The sequence below is a fragment of the Miniopterus schreibersii genome, assembly GCF_964146895.1.
Source record: "Miniopterus schreibersii genome assembly, chromosome: 8".
Classification (NCBI taxonomy): domain Eukaryota; kingdom Metazoa; phylum Chordata; class Mammalia; order Chiroptera; family Miniopteridae; genus Miniopterus; species Miniopterus schreibersii.
In genome coordinates, this window is record NC_138109.1 from 48,464,581 (window position 1) to 48,478,392 (window position 13,812).

The 13,812-nt window shown below is 42.3% G+C and overlaps 1 protein-coding gene across 1 annotated transcript in view; it reads left to right on the forward strand.

Moving 5' to 3' along the window:
* Positions 1 to 856: 856 nt before the first annotated feature.
* The window catches only part of ST6GALNAC5 (ST6 N-acetylgalactosaminide alpha-2,6-sialyltransferase 5), a 145,871-nt gene continuing 132,915 nt past the window's right edge, over positions 857 to 13,812 (forward strand). Inside the window, exons 1-2 of the mRNA XM_081143712.1 lie at positions 857 to 1,264; positions 2,062 to 2,286. Of these exons, the coding sequence (XP_080999838.1) occupies positions 1,250 to 1,264; positions 2,062 to 2,286 (240 nt within the window). The 5' untranslated portion in view covers positions 857 to 1,249. The remainder of the gene's footprint in view (positions 1,265 to 2,061; positions 2,287 to 13,812) is intronic.

Genomic DNA, 13,812 nt, shown 5'->3' on the forward strand with positions numbered 1-13,812 from the left:
CTCTTATTATGCCTATGGTTCAGTTGGCCTGCTGATCATTTCCATCTTAATGTAATCTTTAACATCACACTGCTACAGGTGAGGTGTTAAGTAATATATTAATAAATACAACTAGTCTCACTGAGCAATTCCACAAGAAATATGTTTTTAGCTAAATTAGACATTTAACAAATGCCATTTGTAATTCAACATGACTGGGAGGATCCTTTAAACAGGATATTGGTGAGACATAAAAAAATAGTTTTTAAATTTTTTAATTGAAGGTTTGAATGTGATATTGTGTACTATCGGTGCAACAGACTAACACAAGCAGAGCACCAAAGGCCCTAGGAGTCTTACAAAATAAGCAGTAAGCATTTCTATTTCTAGAAGCCAGAAATCTTTCATTAAAATTAGGAAGATTCCACAGGTCTGGTTAATCATGTGGATACGATGTGCTGAATGTTTTTACACTTGAAAATCACTTAGATGAACACTAAAGATCTCGAAGGTCTGATAGCAATATAAATTGTAATATTTAAAACAATGAAAGAAATGATTTATGTGAAAATTGTGATAAAAAGATTGCTTGGCAATAACTGGATTTGAAAAGTAAAATTAAGGGAGAAGAGAACATGAGGAAGCTTACAATTGGAAAACTGAAAGAATAAATAATTTTTTGGAAAAATTATTTTGTGATAGATTTCCTAATATATAAACATAAATGCAAAATGCTATAAATAGGGCTATTAACATTTGGGCGGTTGACTTGGTTTTATCACAATTACAAAACAGAAAATTTAGTTTGCAAATTTTCAAATGGGAATCACGTTCAGAATCTAGTTGGGTTCTTTCTTTTTTTTTTTTTTTTTTGGATGACTTCATAAAAGATAAATAAGCCCTCGGACCAAGAGCTGGGTGCACTGGCCCGGTTAACTCTCTCGCCCCAGAAATTCCACTAGGCTTAAAAGAACATTTGGGGGCGGGAAGGGGGATGCAGAGGTCTTTAGGACCCAGCAGGCGGCGGCAGGCGGCAGTTGTGTAGATCACGGAGAGGCTACGAGGGTCCGGTTCAGTTTTAATTCTGTCTCTAATCTCTGCCACCGCCGCGCTTCCGCGGGTCCCGCGGGTCCCCTGCCCACTCGGCCGCCGCCGCCCCCGGGCTAACATCCGAGCCGCCCGCGCCCCATCACCCATCATGGAAACCCTCCAAGAAAAAGTGGCCCCGGACGCGTGTGCCTGAGGATTCTGCACAAAAGAGGTGCCCAAAATGAAGACCCTGATGGTGAGTCATTTGGTACAACTCCTCGGAGCAGAGGCGGGGATCCCGGGTAGCAGCGCCCCCGGGGTGCGCGGGAGAGCTCCGCGGGCGCCTCACCCAGCGCCGCGAGGTCGCCCGCTACAAAGGGAGAACTTTCCACCTGCCCCGCAGCCCCTCGCCGTTCCCGGGTGCTGCCTGGGCAGGTATCCCAGAGCCGGGATGGAACTCGGCCCCTGGGCTGCTGGCTCTCAGCAGGAAGTCTGAGGGGCCAGAGGAGAGCCGGAGGGGTGGGCGCGTCGCTCGGGGGACGGGGGATGCCCCAAAGCAGCCGCCTGGCGAAAACTAAGAGGCGCGAGGAAGGGGGACCTTTGCAGACTTTCTTGGTTTCCTTGTATGATTTCAAACTTGCAAGGATGGCCCAGGTAAAGCCCCACGGGTCCAGAAAGCCGAGGGTGCGAGGGCGAGAGATTCCAGCGGGCGAGCCGGTGAGAGAGCCCCCTCCCCGAAGTGCGGGAGGCCCCCGCCCCTGCCCTCTCCGCCCGCGCGCTCTCGCTCCAGGAGCCGGGAGCCGCGCACCACCTGCCCTCTGCCGAGGGATCTGGGAGGCGGCGCCGGCCGAGCGCCGGGCGCACCCGGAGCAGCCCCCGGGCCCGCGCGGAGACGGCGCCGCCCCTGCCCCGCGGCGCGCGCCCGGGCCCAGCACCCTGGCCAGCTCCCGTCCCGGGACGTCCCCCTCCGCCGGGCCTTGCGGGTGTTTTCCGCGGGCGCGCTCCCAGCGGGTGGGCTCTCAGCCGCGCTCCGCTCTCTCCTGCCCCCCGCAGCGCCATGGTCTGGCAGTGTGTTTAGCGCTCACCACCATGTGCACCAGCTTGTTGCTCGTGTACAGCAGCCTCGGCGGCCAGAAGGACCGGCCCTCGCAGCAGCAGCAGCCGCAGGCAGCGACCAGCAGCGCGCAGCCGTCGGCGGAGAGCAGCCCCCCGTCGCGCCCCGGGGCCCCCGCAGGACCGCGACCGCTGGACGGATACCTCGGCGTGGCGGACCACAAGGTGACAGCTCGCTCGCCCACCCGCACGCCCCCCAGCCGGGGACTCCCGCACACCTAAACCTGCCCTGTCTCCGCGGGCTGGGAGGTGCCGCGAGTCGGTGCCCTTAGGAGGCCGGGAGGGGGAGTCGACTCGCCGGGGTGGGATGCGATAGTTCCTACTTGATATGAATTCCTATTTAGAAAAAGACGCAAAGTTTTTCAGGGGACGGGCATGGGAGGAGTGGACCCCAAAGCCTAATTTCCTAACAAGAATAAGCCCTGGAACTAGAGCCCTTTGATCTCCAGAATTGCAGCTGCCGGTGGGTGCTGGGTTCCCGGAGCCCTGGGTTTGGCCGCCGAGTCTCGCCCTTGCGGGAGGAGACGCGGGATGGCGCGAGTACCGGCCCCAGCGAACCTCCTACCGCGCACCCGAGGGCGAGTAGCAGCCAGTCTGCGGCTGCTGCTCGGGCTGGAAGATGCCCCTCTGGTCTCTGCCTCGGATTGCCCGGGGCAGAATTGCCACAGCCCTGGGCAGAGGTGCCCAGGCAGGCGCGGAAGGCTGGAGGCACCAACTCAGCTTCCTTTGGCTTGAAACTCATCGTTGAGGGCCTGTTTTCCTCTGCCTTCCTGGAAGCTGCTGCATGGCTTGGCTAATAATTATTAATAAGATAAATTTTTTAAATTGAGCCACTTTTCCCTGGAATAATGAATCTCTGGTTTCAGCGTGTGAAGCCTTTGGGAGAATCCTAATCAAGTTTCCTGATTCTGAAAAGACAATTTAATATAGTTTAAATGTATTCCCCATTTATTTGAAGCTGCTAATATATTTTGATTAAAACACAGTTCCATTCTGTGTCTGCTCTATAAAGCTAGAGGATTTCTTGAAACCACCCAACTATTCTGCTTTTTATATTACTAGGTTTTATGGTTGTGAACTAAAGTAATATTTAGCAGGTGCTCCTTTTGTGTGAAAAGATTGTTCTTACCCTGCATAAAAAAAGTCAAACTTCATAAAAGTAGCAATCAAAAGATTTACACTCGTTTGTGCAATGAATAATGCTAAGGATTTTTGGAAGGTACAAAAGAATTTAAGGCAGGACACAGCCTTTAGGGATTGTTGCCTGTCCAGGGAAAAACAATGAAGTGTAAATGGCTAGATAGATGATGATAGATAGATAGATAGATGATAGATAGATGATAGATAGATAGATAGATAGATAGATAGATAGATAGATAGATAGATAGATGATAGATAGATGATAGATAGATAGATAGATAGATAGATAGATAGATAGATAGATAGATGATAGATAGATGATAGATAGATAGATAGATAGATAGATAGATAGATAGATAGATGATAGATAGATAGAGATAGATGATAGATAGATAGATATAGATAGATGATAAATAGATGATGATAGATGATAGATATAAATGTATAAGAAATGAAAGATATAAACTGTTAGTACTGTTGGGTAGAGAGATAAGATAGATCACTGCCCCTTGAAGTATCAATGAAGGTTTCTTTGGAAACATGGAACTTGCACTGGGAAGAACTGGGAGAAGCAGAAAAGGGGGAGAAATTTCATTAGGAAGTGATTTGGGGGAGGGTCTGGTGGTAGACTCAAAAACAAAAGTAAACAGGGTCATCAGTTTTACAATTGCAGCTTCAGTTAGAATTCTAAGTTGTTGATTGATGACATACTTTGTATCTGCATGTGAGAGCAACTGATAAGGGCTGGAGTTCTAGGAAAGTTCAGAGATCGGCCTCCGACTCTGGAAGGATGTAGTGTTTATGTGTAACTGGTATATGATGAACATATTGAACTTAGGGGATTTTCATAGCTGTTGTTTAGTGGAAGTGCCTATTAAAAAACTGGTGGAGTTTTGATTAACAGGGGTGTCAAAAGGTACATTTGCTGAAAGCTTTGATGGGCCTTGGGAAGATATTCTTAATCCTTTCCTCCCTGTGCTCTTCCAGTGGACAGACATCAGCTGAGAATATTGATAGCCTGAGGCAAAATATGATGCCCTCATGTTTTCAAAACAGTGTTTATTCACACAAATACGTTGTATTCCATTTTCAATGTATCAGAACCTTATTTCATTAAAATGAAGAACAGCTCTTTTTTGGAAGGAATGTTGACACTATATGAAAAAGTGAGATAATCTGTAGTAAAAGGGTTTTATAAATTGTGAGGCGTTATGGGCATGATGAATATGTGTGCATGTCCTTGGAATTCTTAGCAGAGAATTATAAACATGACCACGAAAACCTTTGCACATAATTAATAGTAATAAAATTATTTCCTAGAAAACCAACATCTCACAAAATTGTATACCCAAAGGGTTCAATGGGGTTTTCCCTACCCCAAGCATAGGAACAAATGAAAATCTTAAAATCTATGCCCTCTTTCTAGGCATCATCACAATTGTCCGACTGAGCTATATATAAACTTCTGCTCAAAATGCAGTCATTGACCCTCTTTACTGTTGCTGTTTAGCCAGCGAGAGATTAGGCAGAGCTCCACTTCTGATGGCTGTCTGAATGTGCATGTGTAAAATGTTTATGTCCGCTTCCAAAGGCGCTGCTTAATCAGGTTTACTTGGGATCTTTCTATAATCTTTCTTAGGCGGAGATTTGTTAGAATATTGCTAGAAATTTTTTTTCCATTACCACTGGGGAGGGTAAGAAACGAAAGCTTTTTTATTCTTGTTACATTACCAGATGCTACTCTGATTGCTTTTTTGGTTTTTGGTTTTCACTCTCACATCAGGCCTTAGAAAAATTATAGGATGTGCTGAATGTGATGACCACCAAGCCATATGCTGCTGCAGATTGAATCAGAATTCCAACAGACTTTTTACTTGCCGTTGATTTACAGAGTCTGGAGGGAGTTACAGATACCATTTAGGAAATTGTTCACATCTCCATGGCCAGAGGTCCCAAAGTCTGCTAAATAGGTAGTGTTTCTGTTTATGATGGCATTAACATTATAACGCCAAGATTAAATTCAACAGGTGGTCCTAATCCCAAGCACCTGAATTTCACAAATTACAGCCTGTCTGCAATGATAGTCTTGTCTCAAACGACTGCAGACTAAATTACTGTTGAAATTAAATCACTGTGTGCCTTTGTTGAAAGACATGCTGCAAGTCAAGTCAGTGATGAGCAACATGTGTTGAGGCTTAAAATATCACTTTCTATGGTCATATTTCCTACTTCCTCTTTTACAGACAATACAGGCTAAAATTGTAATTCCAGTAGGACCAAATGAAGGCTAGTTGGAGCTTCTTGTGATAATGAAGGCATTTCAATTTTTTTGTTAGATTCTTTCTCTCCATTTCTAACCCCTTTCCCCCCAATTTTTTACCAGTTTATTTCCATCTTGCAGCTACTGTATCTATATCTTGCCATTACTTTCCTGGTTCCCGTTTTTAAAAGCCATTGATTCTAATCATATTGGCCAGACACAAAACAAAGAAGACAATTTGGGGAATCTTCTGCATTGAGAACTACTATATATATATATATATATATATATATATATATATATATATATATATATATATATAAAATATCTCCAAAGACACATGTACACTTAATCAAACAACTCTCTGAGGAAAGCTCCAAGTCTCCCAGCAGAGTGGTAGGGGGCGTGGAGCACCATTCTATTTCCAGTCTGGATCTGGTCTGGGTAGATAAAGTCATTTGCCATCTGGTAGACTCTGTGAAATGAAACTGTGAGCTGATTCCCATTTCCAGTGGACAGGAGCCCTTATCACAGAAGGCCCATTTGTCACCTGGACTGCCCTTTTCAGAGGTGGCTTAGGAAAGGGCAGTGATCAATGGGGTCTGAAGCTCAGCTGCTCCCTCCTTGCTTCAGTAGTAGCTCCCAGGAACAGATTTTATACACACCTGTAACATGCCTCTTGCTCCTTTTTTTGCTTCTTTTTTCCCATAAGTCCTCAGTTATTCAAGCAAAGCAAACTGCTCAGAAATAAGAGTGCTATAGCTACTCATTGGTAGATGCCCAGTTGAATAAGACAAATCAATGCAAGAGTTGAAAAATAATTCAAAACCAGAAAAAAAATAATGTCACATGCCATATAACTTACTTTGAAATTATGGCATAAGTGCTCTTCCTTTAGAAAAGCATGTAAATTCTCAAATGCAAGTTTAAACCATTTATTGAACTCTATTTTTAGTATTAAAGTCATCCAATGAATTATAAATAATTTGGATCTTGAGTAAATTCAAAGAGAGCTAATTTTCAGTGCCCAGGGATTACGAAGTATAATGGGCTAATGATAATGAAACCTGTTTTCACAAAGCATCAACCAAAAGGAATCATGAAATGAACTAATTTTTTCATGGGTGAGGAGCTGTGATAATGTGGTTGTTTTTAATGGGAGAATTGTTTATATAACATTCATTAAAATACTTAATCTTCCTTAATTATATGAGAGCCAGGAGTATTTTATCCAGCTTCCCACAGGAGGAGTCTCAAGACACCTCCATGTCAAATCCCAAGCCGTACCTGGGGGATGAGTCTGACCTGGCTCCCTCTCAGGATTGAGGTATTCTGGCCTCCTTGCTGATCCTTGAACACTCATTCTGCCCCAGGACCTTTGCACTTGCTCTTTCCTTTCTCTCTGTAAAGCTCTTGCCCAAGATCTTTGGCGTGGTGGTTTCTTCTGGTCATTCAGCCCTCAGATCAGATGTCATCTTCTTGTGACTCCCTCCTCAACAGTCTCTAAATAGCCCCCTCCTCAACAGTCATTCTCTATTATATCAGTCTGTTTTATTTTCCTTGTAATTCTTAATATCTTAAATAATCTTCAAGTTTACTTGTCTATTGTTTGCCCTCCCTCCAAGAGAATCTAAGCACTGTGATAGCAAAGTAATTGTACATCTTGTTGACCAGTTTCACTTCAGGCCCTAGATCAGCATTTGGTACTTAGGGGTCACACAATAAGTATTTATTGAAAGAAAAAAGAAAGTAGAGTGTGTGGCAAGAGTTGGGGAGGGGGGATGCCAAGAAGGACAGAGCTACCTCACCTTATGCCAAGTCTTTTCTTTACAAGAAACATCAATGCAGTCCCAAGGCCCTCGTATGTTTCATCTTTCTTTGATATAATAATAATAATGAGAAGAAAAAAGAAATTGTTTAAAACATAAGTATCTTTGGGAATGAGTTTTAGAGCCTACATTTTAACAAGCTTCCTTTACAATTCTTGTGCACATTGAAGTTTTGAAAATCATCATTTGAAACATTTTTACTCATCGCTGTGTGCAGTTCTATAGCTCATTTGTTTCTGGGTTTTTGAGCTGACCATAGTCCTTAGTAAATATTCATCGAACGCCTAATCATTGCAAAAGTGGGTATTCTGGAGAAAGAACACAGTCCCTATTCTCAAAGAACCTTTGATCTAATTGGAGAGAAAAGACGAAGAAACAAGAAAGGTTAAATAATAAAGCAAGTTCTGAATAATAATATGAAACCAGGAGACAATGAATCATGACTCTGACACTAAAAAAGAGGCGATTTCTGTGATCTTTCTCTTTTATAAAATAGGCTCAAGACTATTACTACCTTAGAAGTCATAAAACTTTCAAACTAAAACGTTGTTACTTGTTAGCCCTTTTTAATACATGTGTGCTTGTATATATATTATTTAGTATATGACATCCAATGAATAATTAGTAAGCAACTTAGATAGCAAACCAACTTCAAAGTGGATTGATTTTATTCAAAATATACAACCTCTGGATGATTTTTCTTTGGGATGGCAAAGGATCTCCTGGCCTCTTGAAGGGAGCTAACCTGGTCATCCTGTTCAACTATCTCTGTAACATATGGTGACCTTATTTCCTAAGCCAATCTTATAACTGTGGTAGGATGAATTTGAATATAATTGTGGTTACAAGACAGAATATTTGCAATCAGAACTGTCTGGGAATCTTGGCATTTGTTTTAGAGAGGACTTTTTATAACCCTAGGTCAAGAGGCAGCAGAATATAATTCCTGTCTTGCAAACACTGGGTAAAAAGAGATTAAAGATGAAAAAAGACTTTGAAAAATTAAAACTCATCATTAATCAACAAATCATTCTGAAAACTTCCTATACGCCCATTAATGCTCTTAGAGCAGCTGTGAGGATCTTAAGGCTAGAAAGACAAGGAATGATTACATCGTAAGTAATAATATCATTACCCATACCTTGTGAACTTGATTCAAGAGAAGAATTAGGTTGGGAGTCAGTAAATTTGTGATTAAATGATTGATAAAAATTGGGGGCTGGGGACATGTATGAGATATATTCAGCTTCTTCACAAACTCTTTTAGTCTTAGCCTGGGCCTGGGACAAATAAATATTTTTGTGACATGCTCCATTCAGTGTGGTTTCCCAAATAAAAGCCACGGACATGTATATTCTCACTTTAGACGGCGTATCTGCAGGGAAATCTTTTCTGACTTGTAGGCCAGGTTAGAGCTGAGCTATGTTTTGTCTTCATAGCCAGGATCCCGTGATAATACTTATTCCGGATTATTGTTATTTCTTATCTAAAATTGTCTGCCTTCTCTGCTTGATAATCAGCTCTTGGAGGTTGGGGATTTTTCTTCTTTTTTCATTGTATTCTCAGCCTCTAATAAAATGGGCCTTCCATAAATATTCGTTGAATAAATTAGTATATGTATATAAAGATTTGAATTTATTTATTTATTTATTTATTTATTTATTTATTTGCAGAATAAGCCTGCATTAAGAGTTTCAGGCCATTTGGAATTCCTGAAAATGAATAGCTACACATCATAAATAACTATTTCTCCTGCCATACTTGCAGTTCTGTAACTGTTTCATTTCTGCACTTTGGTACTTATCAGATCTCTTAAAACATACTCAGAATTTTAGAGCTAAAAGGAAAACTCAAAATTATCAAAAGGAATTCATGAGTGGTCATGGGATTTGCCCAAACTTGTGGGTTAGTGGCAGAGCTGAGGCTAAAAGGTGGGTCTCTAATGTGAATATCATTAGCACGAGGGAGATTTAGTGCTGATATATTCTAAGTAGTGACTCAACATTATTGGAATAGAATTTATTGAAATGAAGAGCGAAGGCCTACCCCATTATTGGAAAGAAATAAATATTTAAACATCTTATTATTCTGAAATGAATATGAGAATATGCTTCTGGATAGTTAAAAAGAGCTACTTCGCCCAACCACTGACTTAGCAGTGGGTACTCTAAAAGCTGCGTAAAACGTACGGTGCCTGTGTAAATGGAACAACTTGCAAATCAGAGTGGATTTTGCCTTTAAAAAGTAAGCCAAGCCAACAGAAAATGTCATGAACAGACCAGTCATTTAGCTGAATTACCTTCTCCGCAGCAGGGAAGAAAACACTGTAAGGATATTCAGTTAACCAAGGGTTTGAAGAGCTGCCATTCCACAAGTAATCATCCACTTGTCCTAAATTCTGAGATGGAATACTTACTCCGAGATAGAATCACTTTGGGCAAATAAGAAACCATTTTACCTATGGCAGGGAAAGTAACCTTGATAAGTTGTAACTCAGTATGAAAAGGAAACTTTTTAACTTTATTCTCTTTGAATGGCTAAGAAGGTGTCGGCAGTGTTCCTGGGAACCTCACAGATCGTGAGGATGCTTTGGCAGACCGAAATGCAGAGTTAAAACATCTCTTTATGAGAAAGCGTATTCTGAAAATTAATTGCACATAAGGGACCTTTCCACTGACTGAACCGCATCCTTGCGTTTCTAATTTACAGATCTCTTCATGTTATTTGCATGCTTCTAATGGCTTCCCATTGCCTTGAGCACGGAGCTCAGACTCCGTAGGAAGGCTCCCAAAGCCCCCACAGGGCCTGCCTGGCCTGCTTCCTGAACCTCACCTCCCACCGCTCCCCTCAGCCCAAGCTGCACACACCCTGGGAACACAGCTTGCTCTTTCACACTTACCTGCTCTTCCTGTATCAAGGAATGCCTTTTCTCCTTTTAGCCACCAGGTACAGAACTAATCATTCATTAAGATCTAGCTCAAGCATCTCCTTCCTAAAGTTTTCCCGGATACAACCTCTGTGCAGCGTAGATCCCACATTCTCTTCTGCTAACTATGTATCAGTTAGTCAATCACATATTGACTGAGTACCTACTATGTGTTAGACGCAAGGGAGAAAATGAGAGGAAAGACCTAGTTCCTACCCACAGGAAAATCACTGTGGAGAAAATACGTATTATAATTACTATACCTCTATAAGTGCTAACATCATCTCTGTCTCTTATACACGCCTCTCATGACACAATGTTGTGATTATTTGTCTGCATACTTGTCTCCGTGATTAGCTGTGCCTTCTTCAGGCTAGGCACATAACTTACACATCCTGGCATTTTCAGAACCTAAAACTGTAACTTATACACGTCAAATTCAGTAAATCTCTGTTGAATGTTGGGTGAACGGAGTCCTGTTGTAATTATATGTTAATAGGAAGAGATTTGAACAAGTCTGGCTAATAGACTTACTAATCATAGAAATGACAGAAATGGTAAGTAGGGGCAGAAGGACTTCACGTATGTGGTAGAGCATTAATTTCTGGTTTCCTCTTAAGTACAGAGCGGCATTTGCTGACCTTTCCAGAGTGGTCGGCCAGGTGTTGAGAGACAAGAATGCCCGTGTTTGAGGACAGTGTGGGTGTCATAGGAGGCAGGGAGCATGCTTAAGGTTTTTACTTGTGAGCCTTGGGCAAGGCATGCAACTTCTTGGCCTGAGCTCATCTGTAGAAAAGAAGCTTAGACTAGATTCATTCATTCCCTCATTTATCAAATAATATTATGCGTTGACTATATATTTCCCTTTGTATTCAGGACTGAAGGGGCAACAGTGAATAAGGCGTGATGCCTGGCTCCACAAAACTCACACCTATGAAAAAGGCAGATGAACACATAAAATTCGGGTGCAGGTTTGGATAGAAATATTTACAGTGTGGAGGTCGGATTTTACCCTGAAAGCTCTGGGGAAGTCTTTAAACGGTAAATTAGGGAAGTGACTCCGTTAAATGTGCATTTCAGTGGATCACCGTGCCTTCGGTGTGGCGCAGGTCAGAAAAGTCTCAGCTTATAAGAAGAGGGACCAGTTAGACTGTTGCTGTGATCTTCATTAGGTGATGCTGGTGGCCGGAAGACAAAGGGACCTAAGGTTTCTGCCAACCCTAATTTTTTGTGATTGCCCGCCCCAATGTGGTGCCACAGACAGTGTGAATGCAGCTCTCAAACAACAGGAGGTTAGTGGTTCAAGACTGCCTCTCAGTAGTTAGTGAAGAGAGTTTGAGGATGATCCCAGATGGCACTCCACCTTTGCCTAACATTGCACCTCACTGTGCATCTTAATACCCCATACTGACGAGCAAACACAGTGGTGTTATGGTTAAGGCTGAAGCAGGCTGTGTGCGTGGAGACTTCATAATGTATGCTAGCTACGACAGGAATTAAACCCACCACCTGCAGCAGAGCCAGTGGGGTGTGGAATGAATGTGCTGGAAGAAACTTTATTATATAACAGTTCTCCTGGGGGAGACTTTATTCTAGAATAACCTTGTCAAGGGAGACTTTGTTGCATAATAAATCTTACCAGGTATAGATCTGCTGGAAGTATGGGGTGGAGAGTAGTTTCCTCTCCTTTCATTTCCCACATAGTTATAGAGAAAGCAATTATCATTCTTTTCAACCGCTTAAGTTTGATAACAACTTCTAAGAAAAGTAAAGTTTCTATTTCCCTTGCGTCAGAAGGAAATTGGCCATAAAGTAATGTAAAATGTGTCAAGAGGGAGTCTGATTCCTAATTCATTCATTTGGTTGGGAGCAAAAATATATGTACCAGAATGAACCCTGTTTTTATGGCTACTTGGCAATGTCACACCTGCCAGGCTGCTGCTGGGGATTTCCAAGTTGTCTCCAATTACCTGAAGTGGTATCTGCTTCCACTCTGTACTGCGAATCGTAAAGCTGGCTCATTTCATTTTCACTCTGCTTGTTTCAAGTTTTGAACAATCAAAGTGCAGGAAATGATATCATTCTGAGTGTGTTCCAAATCCTGGAAAGGGGAAAAGGGATTATAGGAATTTTGTGCGTTCCCTGCCACCAGTGCCCCACATGAAGCTTTGCCTTGATGTTCCAGCTATCACGAATCCCTGGAGGAATCATGCCCCTTACTCTTATTAACTGTGTGGTTTTGGGCTTAGTTGGAAATGTGATGGGGTTTTAATCCAAAAGTTCAGAAATAAAAGTCAGAGAACAGGATTTCCCAACTGAATGACCCTGCGGTAGTGAAGTGTTAAGATTAAGTAATGGGACACAGGACCAAGAATAAGGACCAGAGTGAGATATGACATCAGTAGCTCCTTCCCTGTTATCCGAGGGGCTCTCTGCCTGGCTGTGTAGACAGGAAATGCTGACTGGGTTCTGGAAAGGCAAGTAGGGGTGTCTTATCATGGGCTGTGCGGTGTCTACAAAGGGGTCACAGTTATTGACATTACTACATTTGAGTGTGACTGCAGGTGCTGTTTGAGAACAGAACAGAACAAGAATCACTTTGTCAAGATAAGGTCCTCTGACTAGGACTCGCAACAATTGCTTTTGTTTTATTTTTCTGGAATGAGCACCATAGTGCCCCTCTAAGATGGAAAGGCTCAGGTTGTGGCGGGAGTTATGAATATCAGTACTGCCTGGCCTGCCAAGTTAAGGACTATTCTTAATAGGCCCAAAGGACATTCTGTTGATGTCTCACTCTTTGGAAGTTTGAAGTGTAGAAAAGGGCCATAATTTTACTTTACATATCTTCCAGGGTTTTCTATCAACCTGTGAACACCAAAACACAGTAGTAGTATTTCATGCAAACTATGCCAGTAGACCCTATCCGAGGGCATGGAATGCCTTCCATCTGGGAAAAGCTTCCTCTGCATTATCCCTACTATATAGCAGGTTGAGAGAGAGAGGGGAGCAGAGAGCCAGAGTGCTGGTTCTGAAAACAAACTTAACCCCATTCAGTTGTAAATGCATCATACTGATCTTCTCAAAATGGCAAAGGTAAGAAAAAAGAATAATTATTCATAAACCTACCACCATGACATAATTATTGCTGATAACAATGTGTTTCCTTACAGATTTTTTCATACATATCAGGTGTGTGTATATGCGATATTTTAATGTACTTCCTTCCCATCTCTTATTCACATATGTGGGGTCCATGTGTACTTGTTTTACCAATAAGATGTGGTCCATGATATAAAGAAAGGCATGAACAACACTTAGATCTTAGTGAAAGGCTTATTTAGTAGCTTAAAACCAAAATATCTTCCAATTAGAGTTAGAATAATTAGGCAATGTGTGGTGATAATTGTGGTGAATTCTGCACGTATTAATCCTCAGATACGTACATCTCTCTGCTAGAGTAGAAATACCTTTCTTTCCCGTTGTTTACCACCCTCCAGCACTTTTTAATTACGGCGATGCTTCCAGGCCTACCTTTC